The sequence below is a fragment of the Equus quagga genome, chromosome 1, assembly GCF_021613505.1.
Source record: "Equus quagga isolate Etosha38 chromosome 1, UCLA_HA_Equagga_1.0, whole genome shotgun sequence".
In the NCBI taxonomy this organism is placed as follows: Eukaryota; Metazoa; Chordata; class Mammalia; order Perissodactyla; family Equidae; genus Equus; species Equus quagga.
In genome coordinates this window covers 51,916,162-51,931,673 of record NC_060267.1, presented here as the reverse complement: position 1 = coordinate 51,931,673, position 15,512 = coordinate 51,916,162, and the positions used below count along the sequence as shown (strand labels likewise).

The 15,512-nt window shown below is 51.6% G+C and overlaps 1 protein-coding gene across 1 annotated transcript in view; it reads right to left on the bottom strand.

Annotated features, from left to right (window-relative positions):
- Positions 1–15,512, bottom strand: part of VWF (von Willebrand factor) — a 159,186-nt gene that overhangs the window by 78,155 nt on the left and 65,519 nt on the right. The window contains exons 17-20 of the mRNA XM_046661799.1: positions 12,019–12,113; positions 9,526–9,686; positions 2,414–2,517; positions 1,020–1,158 (exon numbers count right to left, since the gene is read on the bottom strand). Coding sequence (XP_046517755.1) covers positions 1,020–1,158; positions 2,414–2,517; positions 9,526–9,686; positions 12,019–12,113 — 499 coding nt within the window. The remainder of the gene's footprint in view (positions 1–1,019; positions 1,159–2,413; positions 2,518–9,525; positions 9,687–12,018; positions 12,114–15,512) is intronic.

Sequence of the window (15,512 nt, the reverse complement as noted above, 5' to 3'; positions counted from 1 at the left end):
GCTGCCTGGTACGGCTGCTCACTCCCAGCATGCTCTGCACACAGCTGCCTGGTGCAGCAGCTCACTCCCAGCAGGCTCTGCAGACGTGCATGCTCAGTCACCCTCATTGCCTGATTCACAGGGCCCTGCAGCTCAGACTCTGGCCTGAGGCTGCTATGGGTTTGTGGTCCTCCCTTCAGGGTACACCAAGCCCCCACCCTTCCTCCTCCCAAGAATGGAGACAGAGAGACCACACTTGTTTAAAGCTTCGCAGAGTCAAGTCATCTCATTCCTTGTGAGAAAGGCACCCATAGCTTCTTGCTTACCCATTTTGGTGTCAACCCACAAGAGAAATTTCCAGGAATCCATGCACGGGGAGAGGGAGGCAGAGGGGCCAGTGCCCTCGCCCACCAGCTAGGGTTTCTTGGGCTCTTTCTCATCCTGCTGGGCAGTATGACTTTTCTGTGCCCCCGCCCCCACCTCCTCCCCATTCAGAATTGCACTAGGTTAGAAATGAAAATGGAGGAGCATGCAATACCATCATAGGGCAAGCAGTAAACTCCAGGGGTCATTTCCACCATCCCCCTGCCCAGGACAGCTGCACAAAGCTATGTGGGCTGTTCACTGCACAAGGGTAGAAGCAGGGAGGGTGAGCAGGGCTGAAACCCAGCCTGGGCTCCACCCCTCACTGTGCATCCCGACTGAGGCTGTGTCTGCCTCTATCTAAGCCCATTTGGGTGCTAATTTGGGCTGACAGTAACCTTGCCCACACACAATCCCAGTCAACAAATCAGCTTCCACCCTGGCAGCAAGTCTCCAGGTGAACTGAAGGAAGATGGACAGTCACTCTGAGTTTCAAGCCCCTACCTCTTGAGACACTTCTCTCAGGGGCAGGAAAAGTACTCCCACAGAAGCCAGCCCCCAGAGTTTCTCTGCAGACAGAACAGCAGAAGCTGACCTGGGAGCCCCAAAGTTCAGTCAGCACCTCCCACCCCTCCTAGAGACAAACAGTACCCTCCCCGCCTCTCCCTCACTCTCACCTGCACCAGGACGTACTGGCACTCCCCAGGGAACATGTACTTGAGCCCGTCGAAGGTGAGGTAGTGGGCCATGCCGATGGCGGAGCACGTGGCGTCGCACACGTGGTCCGTGCAGTTCCACTTCCGGTCCCGACAGACACTAGAACAGTAATGGCAAGGATGACCAGTTGGGCCCCTTGGGTGTGAGGGGCTCATCCAGGAAATGAGGAGACGATGAAGGAAGACAGAACGCTCCAGGGTGCCGCCCAACCCTCCTGGGAACCTCAAGAAGTAGAAGATCTGCGGCCTGTGGAGCCCGGGCCTCACAGAGTCCTGAACTGCAGTCCTGAATTGACACATTTTTAAAGCACGGGGCCCAGGAGGAGAGAGGGAAGCCATGCTGCTCTCCCTTTACAAGATGGAAACCGTGGCAAAGAAGGGACTGGATTGTCCACAGTGATGCAGGCAGCCAGGGGAGGAGGCCCAGACCCTCTATAGACCACCTGCTGTACATTCACTCAAGCTCAGCCTTCCAGGAAGTTGCCTGAGAGCAGCCACGGGGTCATCACAAAACCAAGGCACTGAGGTTGAAAGGCCTCTGAGGCTAATGAGGAAAACTCAAGAGAATGCAGGGAAGTTCCCAGCCGGGAAAATAGTGAGCACTGGGAACTTCTTCCAGGAGAGGTTTGGTGTGTACACAGCTACATGTTTAAGTCCACAGGGATTTGCCAGCTGCCACATGCCCCGTCCCACCTCCCCGTAACCAGAGCTGACCTCGGGAAGCCCTCTCTGTGCGTTAGAGGTGGTAAGCTCAGACCTCAGGCCCAAGAGACAGCAGGACGCTTTCTGGCTCCCAGCCTTTCCTGCCCCGTCCACACGGGCCTCTCCCTGAAGCTTTGCCCAGCCCCAAAGTCAACGCAGGGTGAATGAGCAGAGCAAAGGGCTGTGTGACGGACGGCCAAGGAGAAGGAAGCAGGAAAAGCAGCCACCCTCACAAGGTCCCTTTCCACATCATGCTAGTATAAGCACACTTGTGATATGCTTGGAGGCAGGAAAAGGCCAGAGAAGGAGCCTCCAGATTCCACGCCTTTGGCAGCTCACTCACATGTGCAATGACAGACACAGGGCAAGGTCCTTATCTTCCCCAGGCCCCATCCCCCTGAACAGAACACTTCTCTCTAGGAGAGGGCCCACGCGGGGTGAGCACAGGTGACGATAAAGTCTCCCCATTTCACAGATGGAGAAACAGAAGCACAGAGAAAAGGGAAAGCGAAGCCACATTCCCAAGGGTGCTGGAGGCAAGTGCTAGAGGCCCTGTGCCCACGTCTGCTTCCACAGCATCTTGATCTGCGTCCCTGCTCCCGCTCACTCCACCCCAATGGCTCTGTCTCCAGAAAGCCCCTCCAGGGCCTCACCAAGTGTTGCAGTCGATCTTCACTGTCTCTCCCGGGGCGTACTCTCTGCCCTGATGGAAACAGGGGCATCTTTCCAGGGCCACACATCTGTTCTCGTGCCGGACCTAGGGAAAGCAATCCAAAAGTCTTGGGGGCCATGGTGAGTGACCTCGAGGCCTGCTGGGACACAGCCTCGGCCACAGGCCAGGCCAGGGCAGCCACGCCCAGACTGGGGCTTGGCAGACATGGGCACCCGTCTACACAGATCCCCGACTCTGCCCACCCTCTGCCCTCATCCTCCGCTGGGGCAGTGTAACCTGGACCTTGGCGAGGACTCTGGTAACATGTGTCGGAAGCCCTGGAGATGTGCACATCCTTAGGCCCAGTAACTCCACGCAGAGGATTTCTCCAACAGATATAGAGTTGTGGGTACAGGTTCACGTAGAATTATTTGCCGTTGCAAAAAAATGGAAACAACTAAGTGTTCAACAATAGGAAAACGATTGAATTCACTGAGGAATCTCAATGGTGTCCCATGGAGCTGTTAGAATGGCCTTTGGAAGAATCTTAAATGAGGTTTGAAATACTTGTGCTGTTGATTTTTAAAACAGGGGACAAACTGTATACACCTATGGTCCCAATTATGAAAATATATATATATAGTTTCAAAAAAAGACTAGAAGGAAATACAGAAATGGCCTCCAGATGATAGGATGGGATGGGGAATGGGGAGATTTTATTTTCTTTTTTGGTTTTTAAATTTGTTTCCAAATGTTCTTCAATGGACATGTATTTGGTTTATAACTGAAGAAAACGAACAATCTATTTAATGAAATTAAAACGTGCTTAACCCTGGAATTGAGAGCTGAATGCTGGCCATAGGCAGGCATGGACCAAAACCGGTGTCTCAGGCTTCTCCAGCCCCACATGCCCCTCCCCCACCAGTCCCCGAGATTCTGACCCACCCGCCACAGGGACGCTCTGCTTCCCTGCCTTCCACCCACAAAGAAGTTACTACGTGAGCATGTTATATTCGTCAGGTCTGGAGCGGCCAGGAGGGAAAAAGAACCAAGACCCACTGGGCCCCGTGGGCTCAGGAAGAGCTGGCCAAGCCCACTCCCACCCCAGCATGTAGCTCTCCTCTGTCCCAACCCCAGGAAGGCAGCCCTGGACGTCTGCTCTGGAGTGGCCTAACCTCAGGTGTCTAAAAGAGCCCTGGGCCACCCTCAGGTGAAAGCACCACGGCACTTTGGTGCCAGAGTTACGTGAGGGGTGAGAAGCTCCTGTCTGGAGGCCTCAGGATCCGCGGGACCCAGTCACTCCCCCGACAAGACTAGACAAGGCCTGGAACTGGACAAAGCCCTGGGAACAGAGCGATCTTGGGCTGAACAAAGGACTTCCGTGTCAAGGACCATGGGCTAAAGTCATATGTGTGCACGTGCACAGGCGTGTGTGTGTGTGTGTGTGTTAGAAGGGGATGGGAAGAATAATCTCCACGACTTAGCCACCACCTTCACCCGACCTCAAGAGTGTCCTCAAAGCCTAAGCGACGGGCAGGATGGGAGTGCAGAGCAAGGAAGATGCAGGTCAGCCGCATTCTCGGCAGCTCCTAGGATCACTTTTCTTGGAAGACAATGAGCTTAGGCACCAAGCAGGGAAGATGGCAGCGCGGTACGAACAAGGAGGGGGTGAAGAGCATCTCTCTCCTGGAGCGTCAAAGGCTGACACAATTAGGGCTCATTCCCACACGCCCCTAAGCTTTGTCAGTCAGCACTGACTGAAGTCCGGGGCCTGCCACCTGGTGGCTCCTCTAGGAATGACTGGTGGTTCTGCCGAGGAACCTTGACCAGCTGTCCAACACTCGCTCCTCCAGTTAACGGAGACGGGACAACAAGCCCCACTATCAGAAACATTACATGAGACAAGGCGGTGAAGCAGGCACAGGGATGGATCCGGGAATCCCAGCCCGGCTGAGCCCCCCTCACCTGGGCAGAACACGAGCTGCCCGTGGCCTTCAGCAGGCTGAGCAAGGGCTCCCAGGCCTCTTGGCCTGCATGCTGGATGTTTTTCCCTCTCTCCAGGACACTCAACCCAGTAACAGAAAGTCCCGCACGCCCATGGCCCAGGCAGCCCCTGCCCTCGCCCAGCATGAGTCCCTGGGAGCCCAGCCTCCTCCAGGAGACATGAGACTCGAATCCCACCTTGGCCGTGAGGCAGTACGGCCACCTCTCTACCCTCTCGCTGACACGCCACCTGGCTCCTCTCTGCCCTGTAAAAGGAGATGCTAACTGACGGATTACGCCATTAAAATAGGACCCTGATGTTGAATGAGGGCTGTTATAAAGACAGCAGGGCGTGGGATTAGGACCCTCAGGCAGAGCTGGAGGGAAGGCAAAGCATGACCTTAAAAGGAGAGGCAAGGTCCGGGTCACACCTCAGCAGCAGCTCCCGACTTCGGAGAGAAGATGGAATCACACCGGAGAGCCCTAAAGCCTTAAAGAAATTCAGGAGACGAAAAATAAAGGGCGGCGCAGGAGACGAGCAGGATCTCCATGAGACCCGGGCAGACAAGTAGGGCCGGCCAGTGGAGCAGCACCTAAGTGGATATCGTGGCAAGTCACTGAAACCTCGTGTTTAAGATGGAGAGAACCACCTCCACTAGTGTTTGTCCCTGTGGGACGCCAGAAAGATAATAAGACAAAGCTGACGAACGTCCTTCAGAAACTTCCGAAGAAAACAAGCAGCAATAGTTGTCACTATTGTTCATCAACTCATGACATCCGGAGGACGAATGGCTCAGGCTGAGAACATGCCACTAGGTATTAGGTCAACCCCAAGAAAAACTATGAAGGAGAAAAAAAATTGGTTTTGTTACTCCTCTCTGAAAAGGCCTCATCTTCCCCCCACCAAAATACCTGAACACCATACTGACCCGTTCTCCAAAATCCTTTTCGCCTTCCAACTGTCCTTTGTTCGTTCTCCCACCCCATGAGTACTTCCAGTTCAACGCAGCTGATTTCAACTAGATGTCTGCTAGGAGGGAAGACTCTGATCAAATAACTCATACTAAGGTGTAAATGACTTCCTAAGAGGACTTATAAGGTTGTAAGCTTTTTTAAAGCTGGTGCTTGTTAACCAAAATGAATTTATGCCTATAATATTTCAGTAGGCCTTCTTCAGTGACAAGCTGTAGGAGGTGTAGGAGATATTTTTGAGACAGGAGGGCTTTCTTGGACCTTTTCGAAATTACATCTTGTAGGCTTTACAATGCCCACATGTGAGGTCCACTCTGGACGGGCCCCTGAGCCCAAGCTCTAGATTTCAAGAAGTAGCGCCAAAGTGAGAAAACTGGGCATGAAAGGACCAGGGAAATGAACACACTGCCCAGCTGCCAAGTGGCTTCCTAACACCAGCAGAACTGGGTACCAGTTTAGAAAATGTGGCCCCTAGATTTCGGAGGGTAAGTTAGCCTCTCCCAGACAGCGGTACCACATTTTCCCCGGAGCACCTCGTGGCTTCCCAGTGGGAGGCAAATAGGGCTGAAGGAGCCCAGGTGGGGGAGTCCGGAGACCAGCGTTTCCACCAGACATGCAGCCTTGAGTGAGTCTGACTGCTTTCTTTCCTCAGTCTCCTCTTGTGTGACAGAAGGAGTTGAAATCGCACCTCTTTAAGGGTGCCTTGTTGCTCTGCCACTCGATGGTGCTCCTGGAGATAACTGCGGCTGTAGCTGGAACAAGGCAGGAGCGGGGCAGTGGGCTATGCTTTGCTGTCACCTCGTGGTGGAAACAGGTAATATTCTAAATTAAGGACAAGGAGTTCCCTCAAATTTTTGACCTATAGAAAAAGACTTGGGAAATTTTCTAGTGCAGCCCCCTCATTCTATTGACCCAGTGGGTCTCAGATGTGGACCCTGAGGTCCAAAATATTGCTCCCAGTGTGTGCTAATTTCCTATAGCATCTCTGTTTATAATATGATTCACGGCTTTCCTCCATGAGCTTCTCATAACCATGGCCATTAAGCCGCCACTCACTAAGCAGCTTCCATGTGCCTGCCACTGTCACCCCCTGACCTCCAGTCAACCCTTCCAGCCCAATTTTACACCTGAGGAAAAGGAGACACAAAGATTTTAGGTGACTTGCTACTCAGTTGAGCAGACACCAGTAACCAGGATTCACACCTGGAAGTATAGGACTCTGATTCAAGGCCTTTTCCACGCAGCTTCTCCACCACCAATTTGTCGTGGTGTGGACCTTACGGAAAGCACCCCTTGCTCCATGCAAGCAGACCTTTGCACCAGTCAGGAGCAGGCAGAGGCTGTGACTCATGGAGCTGACCAGAAAACCTCTGCTCTAAGCAGGTGCCAGGCCTGGAACAAGCTGCAGAGAGAGGGACTCCCTCACTGTCCCCAAAATCTTCAAACAAGTGCTGCTGGCCTTGCAATGGTCATTGGAAGCTGCCTTGAAAAAGGGAAGGAAGTTGAAAAAGAGCAGCATTGCTCCAAGTGTGGCCCTGGCGGGTGCCGGTCTGGATGATAGAAGGACAGAAAAGGAGAGCAGGCGATTGGAAAGCCATGTAGCAATCTGACTGAGTGAGATATCACATCCGCTGTATCTAATAAAAATTGGCAGGGGGGTTATATTTTGTAAGTCATTGCTTTTTCTTTCATTTTTCTATTCATTTCCATTCATTTCTATTGTATTTACAAAGCTTTGGTCCACGACAGACTGGAATTCAAGAAAACGGGCCCTTGCAGGCGTGGACAGGAGGAGGAGGTGATGGCACAGCCTCTGGGGAGGAGCCTCGCTTGTTTATGAAAACAGCAATGAAAGCTATTCCTGGGATTCTGTAGCATTTTGTGTTTTAACAGTGCTTTCACACACAACTCCTTCAGGCCCACAGCCAACGTGTGATGCAGGCGGAAGAGGAATTACGCGTCCACGTTGCAGGTGAGGTGACTGAGGCTCAGAGAGAAGGAAAGATTGTGCAAGAGCCCGAGCCGGAAGTGGAGGGGCCTGGCCTGAGGGCATCCCTCTGCAGCTGCCCTGCCACTGCCCCTGCTGGGGGCTCTTCCTGCTCTCAGCTGGTCTGCCCCCAGGAAAGAGCTGCTTCCTCCCCCTTCAAGTCCTCAGAAGGCAGAACCCCTTACCTCCTCCCCCAGCCTGCCATACCCTCGCCACGCCACAGGGGCAGGCCCCAGGGAAACCCCGCCTAGAGAGTGTCTGCAATGTCTGATGGCCCCAACAGGGGCTCTCCAGCTCCTTCTTCTTTGCCTTGTGGCCAAGAACACGTGTCCCGGGCAGCAGCCAGCACACGGCACACTTAATAAATCACCCAGACGTTTCTGCTTGGTGGAACCTGGCCTCAGCAATTTGCACATTCGTCGGCATCGTAATGAAGCAGTTGTGAAAATAACCCAATCTCTTACACCACGAGCTTTCAAGTTTATAATCCCCTGCCGTTGAGGTGAGAGTCACTTCGTTCTATGACGGATATCCCAAGACAGTGCTGAGAAGATATCCCAAGACAGTGCTGAGAATGACGCCAGAGGCTTCAGGGGAGCCAGTGAGCCCTAACGGTGCATCCACATCCCATGCTTGTGCTCCAGGCCTCACTGTCCTCTGGGAACTTGGGGCAATAATGCAATTATCATGGTTATAATATAAGACTATCTCTACTGTTTCCTTCATGAAAAAGAAATTCATTTAAAAGAATCCCTGATGCTGACATAACCTCCTGAGTGATGTCCTTTTTCTTGCCCGAGCCCCCTCTGGTGCCAGAAGAATTTCTCCTCTGGGTATGGTGAAGGGGTTGTCAAAATAAGAGACCCTCAGGGTGAAAAGAGCAATAAACAAAGGGGAAGCTTCCCCTCCCCTCTCCTATTTCTTGCCCCTACCCAGGTCCTTATTAAAGGACTTCCTTGAATAGCCTCCTTCTAAGGCGCCAAATAAGACCTTCCAGTGTGGGGGTGCTCCCTGGCCAATCTCTAGCTCCCCCATTAGAAAAGACAGTTTCTGAGTCCTTAGCAGCTGAGACAGAGGGAACACCAGGGGAGAATAAATAACAGCTAGTCTCTGTCTTGCGGGGCAAAGGGTTGGAGAGAAAGGAGACAGACCATCTGCCCTGCACACACCCCAATCCGCAGCCTTCCTCGGGCCACTGGTGACGGGCCCAAGCTCCCTCTGCAGAATATTGGCAGTTCTCACTGCCCAGGACACTGCCCGAAAGCTGAGGCCTGGGCATCATTAATGCCCTTTACGGCCACATGACAGCCATCCTGCCCCAGCCCCTCACCACTCACTTTGGGTACGGGGAATTGGAGTCAGGGAAAGCAAGAAGACAGGATGCATTTGAAAGAGAAAAATCAAGAAGTTGCGTCCTTCAGGGTGATAAGAATAATATATGCATAATATATTGAATACAAAACGACCTAAGATTAGACTTAAGAGGGAGGTAAGGAGGCTTGGGCATGCTCAGACCGTTGCCACCACCAGGAGGCACACAGGAGCCAGGTGGCTGCAAACTAGCGTGGCCTTGGACCACTGCGGCCTCCAAAGAACTTCTGGCCACAGTTGCCTGTTTGTAGCCCCAGCCCCAGAATCAGAATGCTAGGAGCTGGCCAAGACCTCATGACTCACTTTACAGATGAGGAAAACAAGGCTCAGTGTGGGGAAGGGACTTGTTGGACCCGTGGCTTATTCATAGCATAGCAGGGATATCAATGTCTTCTCTTGAAATAAAAAGTTATACACATGTATGCAGATCATATGCAAATATGTGTGTGGGTCCTCTCATCTTCATCCAATGGAATGCAGCCCTTGAGAAAATTCTAATGAAAATGTTCGCTTTCACTTGTAAGTATTTCTGGAAATACTTGTCTGCTAAGTTCTTGTATTTCTGTCAGACCTCATCAGGATCAACCCCAGGCACTGTGCAACCATCTCCCTCCCCAACTTTGGCAGCTAACCCAGCCACAAAGGACTCTCCCCCACCCCTGCCCCCATCCCCACCGCCACCCCATCACCATCCTTGTTTAGCTCTTGATTCTTCATCTCTCTGGCTCCATAGCCAGCCTCGCTCCTCGCCTGCAGGAAAATGGAAGGCTGCCAGCCCTTTGCAGCTGTGGGTGGCTCACCATGCCTGGGGGACAGAGACACCCGGAGACACAGCCCGTGCTCATGCACTCCAGGTCATAGTTCTGGCAGGTTTTGGCGCACTCGAGCCCTTCAGCCCTCGGGTTGTCAGCAGGACACACCAACTTGACCATGGGGGGCCGACAGAATAGGCTCCTCTTGCCTTGGGGATGGGAAAATCAAAGAGGAGATTAGTGAAGGATTCATGGATCTACCTTCTACCCTGTCCTTTGGTCCCCTAGGTGTAGTCGCTCAATTCCAGAGACTCAGAGCTGCCCACTCCCTGGGATAAAGTACTGCCCGACCTCCAGCCAGGTCTAGCCCTGAGCCGGGTTCCTTGGGTAGACTGGAACGGCAGCCTCATCTACCCATCTGAGCTTCTGACCTTGGCATACGCTGAAGGCACCTCTCCTGACCTCAGCACCCCTCTGGCGACCCACACTCTCAGCCCCCAATCCTGCTGTAGCAGGTTGCAGTGAATCAGGATGCATTGAAGAAACGTGCGGAGCCAGGCTTCAGAGGACCTGGGTTTGGGTGCTAAAAAGGAAACTTTGCAGGCACCAGCAGGACCATTCCTAACATGGTTACAACTAATTTAGTCACAAAAATTTTAAAGGGGCCTTTGCTCATCCTCTGCCCAGCCACTGACCATCCCAGCCACCCTACTGAAATCTGCAACATTCCCTCTCTTGACACCTCTACCTGCCCTCCCCGCTTTGTCACTCTGTCTGATCACCATCTGACATCACCGTCTGATGTCTGTCTATTTTGCTTATTTGTTGATTGCCCACACCACCGGGCCCCACCCACCGGAATGTATGCCCCATGAAGGCAGGGGTTTTGTCCGCTCTGTTCATTGATATTTCATATTTCCTGACACTTAGTAGGTGTCAACGGCTGACTGAATAAATGATGACAGCAGATGGGTGATAGAGCATCTTTCTTTCAAACACCCTGATGCACCCAGTAGCATTTCTATCTTAGTATATAGAGAGCTTACTGTCTCCTGTGGACTAGAAAGCCGGAATTTTCAGCCTTATTTTTATATGGAAACTTTTGTTAGAAAACTGACACCCTAAGAGGCTAAATGGCTTTTCCAAATCACACGAAATTCTAGGATTTTTCTGACTTCAAAAAAGATGACACTTTCCAGCGACTAGGTTAGAGGACTTTGAGCAAGAAGAAGCGCAAACAGATCTAAGAGGAAGAATGCAACAGAGAGGGGTGGGGGCGTGGGAAAATGCTATAGACGAGAGAGAGCCAGAAAAAGAAAAAGGCAGAAGGATTTAGTGACCTTGAGGTCTGCTATGGTCTGAATGTTTTCGTCCCCCCAAAATTCATATGTTGAAACCCTAACCCCCAAAGGTGATGGTACTAGCAGGTGGGGTCTTTGGGGGTGATTAGGTCACGAGGCTGGAGCCCTCATGAGTGGATTAGTGCTTTCACAAGAGACCTCACAGAGCCCCCTGGCTCCTTCCACCACGTGAGGACACAAGAAGTCTGCGACTCAGAAGAAGGCCCCCACCCAACCTTGCTGGCCCCCGGCCTCAGACTTCCAGCCTCCAGAGCTGTGAGAAATAAACGTCCGTTGTTTATAAGCCACCCAGCCTGTGGGGTTTTGTTGCAGCAGCCCAAACAGAACAACACAAGGTCACAAGTTCCGATTTCAGCTCGTGAGCCCCGACATGATCGGGAACTTGCCCCAGCCCTAGGCTGAGATGCTCCCCAGTCAGGCCCTCGGGGGAGCCAGACTTCTCTCCCAGGACGAGCTGAAGAGCAAACTCCTGGCACAGAGGTGCGGCACTTGGAAAAAGGGCGTCTTGAGGAAAGTGAGAGGCAAAGAGAGAGGAGGCCAAGCTGGAGGTTGAAAATTTCCCATGCGTCTGCCCAAAGTCCCTCTCCCTTCTACTAGGAGAGTCCTTCCCAACCAAGGATGATAGACCCTTCTGGAAGTCAATAACGCCCCTGATCCACAATCGTGAATATGGTCCCACTAGCACCGGGTCCCCTTCTCCCTTCTGTGCCTTGTCCTTAAACAGTGCAGTAACTGTTAGGACCTTCAAACAGAGAGCAAGGGGTCCAAACTTCCCCGTTTCAAATCCATCTGAGAAGCTTTCTCAAGAGGGGTCCTGGTCAGCACGTCCCTAGGTCAAAAGAGGCCACTGAAGGAGGGCCATTTTCACCACGATCAAGGCGACCAACTCACTCACGGCTGCTCACTGGGTTAAGGTCACCGTGGACAAAATACGGGTCTCACCGAATCTGTCTTGCAGTCTTTCCCCATCACAAAACAAGCTTCTTCCTGCCTCAGTAATGTGGACGTACACATGCAAAGGCATGTCTAAGCTTGAAAGTCACTCACCGGACACGGAAACTGTGCCGTCCCAACACGCGCCCGATGCACACACATCAGACAGAGCAGCCACTCTCTCCCCCACCCCACGGGGCGCGGTCTGGGCAGGGGGTGAGGAGCCCTTCCAGGAGACAGTACTCACTGCGATGAGACAGGGGACTGCTGAGGACCGCATCCGGCAACAGGCTTCCTGGGGCCCCGCTGGTGGAACAGTGCATGAAGCCATCCTCACAATAGCTGCAGAGAGGAAAATCACCGCCCGACTTCAGGAGAGCAGCCACACCTGCCGTCTCCATTCCCTGGCCTCCCGCTCCTCCGGCCTCTCCACGTGGGCTCCCAGGGCCACACACAGCTTGCTAAGGCCACCAATGACCTCCATATCACTAAACCCAGTGGAAGAGTCTCCAGTTCTTTTCTCACTTGATCCCCTCCAACAGCATTCATCACTGTTGACTTCTTCATTCTTCTAGAAGAAGAAAAAAAATTCTCTCCTGGCTTGCCTCCTACTCTCCTGGGTGTTCCTTCTCAGGTTCACTGTAGCTCACCCCTCCTCTGCTGACTCCAGACACACTCTCTCTTCTCTTCATACGATGTGTCATTCACTCTTCCAGCCACAATTACAGAGATGACACAAATTTACGTCAGCAGCTCGGATCTCTCCCTTGAACCCCAGATCCACATATTCCAGTGCCTACATGATAGCCTCCTTTGGTGTCTCAAAGACACTTCAAAGGCAGTGTGTCTGAAACCGAGCTCAGACCCCCACCAAGGCCGGTCCTCCACCAGGGCTGGGACTCATTGCATGATACCACATCCACCTAGTTTCACAAACCAGAAACCCAGGGACCAGCCCTGACATGGCCCTCTCCCCACCCCCTCTATCTGATCCATCACCAAGCCCTTGGACTTTGTTTCCGAAATGTCTCTGGAATTCACACCCACTTCTGTCTCTCCACTGCCACAAGCCACTGTCACCTCTCACCTGGCTGACGCAAAAGCCTCACAACTGTCCCTGTACCCCTTCCCGCCTCTCTCCAAACACACTCCTCTTCACGAAGCACCCTTTCAAAACCTGAGCCTGATTCCATCACATCCCAGCTCGGAATCCTTCAAGAGCCCCCTCAATAGGCCTTAGGACAGAGCAAACCTCCACCAGGCCTCCCAGCCCCACTGAGCTGACCCTGCCGACCTCTCCCCTCCATCCCCCGGCCTGCTTCTGATTTTAAAGGTGGCTGCTCCCTTCAAACTCAAGGGCTTTTGCACACACTGTTCCTGCTGATCTAACGTCACTTCTGCCCACCATACACACACACACCCCACCCCCCCACCACACACACACACTTAACCTGTGTCCCCATCCCATTTGAAGCTTTCGTAGACCACGTATTTCTCTTCCTACCACACTTGTAACTTTACACTACTATTGTTTGATGAACCTCTCTCTCTCTGTCACTGGCCTATAAGACTGAAGGGGGCAGAAGCCACGACTGCTCCTGATCACCATTATATCCCCAGCATCCAACAAAAGGCTTTGCATAGAGTATTCAATAAGTCTTTTTTCATTTTCTTTGACTCATCTCCTCCAATCCCAATCCCCCACCCTAACAGGGGCAGCTATTTTTATGCTATCTGGTCTCCTCAGTGGCCCCCAGTGATCCCTACATCCTGGTTCACACCCTTGTGGAATCTCCCACATTGTACCAAGTGTAGTCTGTGTGACCAACAGTACATGGCAACAGTGACATACCATATGTCACTTAAGATTAGGTCATAAAAGACTGCGGCTTCCATCTTGGTGCCCTCTCTTGGGTTACTCACTCTGGGGAAACCACATGATGAGCAGCCCCATGGAGAGATCCACGTGGTGAGGAACCAAAGCCTCCCGCCAACAGCCATGTGCATGAGCTGGGAACGACCGTCCATCCCAGTCAAGTCTCCCGATGACTGCAGCCCTGGCCAGCAGCTTGCCTGCAACCTTTGAGAGAACCTGAGCCAAAACCACCCAGCTAGGCTGCTCCTGAATCCTGACCTTTAGAAACTGTGTGAGATATTAAACGTTTGTTGTTTTAAACTGCTAAATTTGGGGGCAATTTTTATTGCAGCAATAGATAACTAATACAATTTTATTCTGTTTAATATGTAGCTGACTGTGTATATTCTTATAAAATACGTGATTGTTTGGCATGCATGCATGTTTAATGTATATAAATGGTATTAGCTTATATATCACACTGTGTTTTACTTTCTTGATTCAGCACCAGGTGTTTAAGATTCATCCCTGTTAATACATGTCCTATTTGTCTGGTGCTTCTAAGGCTGCACGTGTTCGTACTGAGCAGTGTGCATCCACTACATCTTACCTATTCACCTGCCAGTGATGGACACAGGTGGTCACTTACTCTTCACCACCACAAACAAGGCTGTGCCCTTAAGAACCTGTGTGAGAACTTCTTTAGTATATATGGCCAGAAGCAGAACTGTGGGAATCATATCAAGTGTGGATATCTAATTTGCATACCCTGTGCCAATTGCTCTCCCAGGTGCAACTGACCTTGCGTCTGAAGGGAGCAATGTACCTTCAAGATTAAAAGAAGGCCAGGGCGCTGGAGAGAGGAGAGGTAGGCAGGGGTCAGACCACATGGAGCCTGGGAGGCTGTTCAGGATTCGATCTTTATCCTGAGGCCTGTTGAGGGGAAGGTATTGAAGGATGCCAGGCAGAAATGTGACACAGGCAGACTTATATTTTGAAAAGAGACTAGGATCTGAACAAACCTATGTCCTATCACTAGCAGTTCAGGGTCCCATGTCCCACAGCCCGGCCAACACTTGGCATTATCCAGGGTTCTTATTTTTCCAGTCTAATAGATATGAAGTAATACTCATTGTTTTAATTTGTACTTCTCCGATCATAATGATTTCGAACATTTTTAATATTGCTGCTGTTCAATCAAAATTTGTTGAATGAACAAGAAAATCAGCCCTTCCTCCTTGGGCATATGCAGAAATTGCGCCTTCTGGTTTTTAACTAACTCTCGGTTAAAAAATATCCTCCCCCAAATGTCATGCTCTATCTGTCATTTGGACATGACATAAAAGCTTAGTTTTACTTAAAAACAAAAAACCTTACACATGAGTTAAAAACCAGCTCCTGGCACACAGCCTGGTCCAGGACAGAGTGAGCCCTCCACTGGGATGGCTGTTTGAAGGACCAACCGAATGATGTGAAGCAACTCCCAGGCCATGTGTGTTTGTACCATCCCTCCCACCACATTTTCATGGGCATTACTAGCATTTGCTCCAGCCGGACTCATTCTTCAGTGTATTGTCTAAGGAATAGAATAAAAATAAACAGCCACAGAGTTCTCTCAGGCTCATATTCTCCAATTTTCTAAATGAAATCCAATTTTCTAAATGAAGTGGAGAGACAGGACAGTCAATAGCTTTCAGCCCTGGTGCCTGACGGGGAGACCAGGAAGGGGAGGAGGTCATGGAGAGGTCACTGATGTGCAAACCCTGAAAACAGCCTGAAGCCAAGGCTGCATTCACCCAGGAGCTTCCACACCCCATCTCTTACCTTCCTTCTGCCTCTGATATGGTCAAGTAACCAGCAACACTTGCTGCCCTCCAAGTCACCCC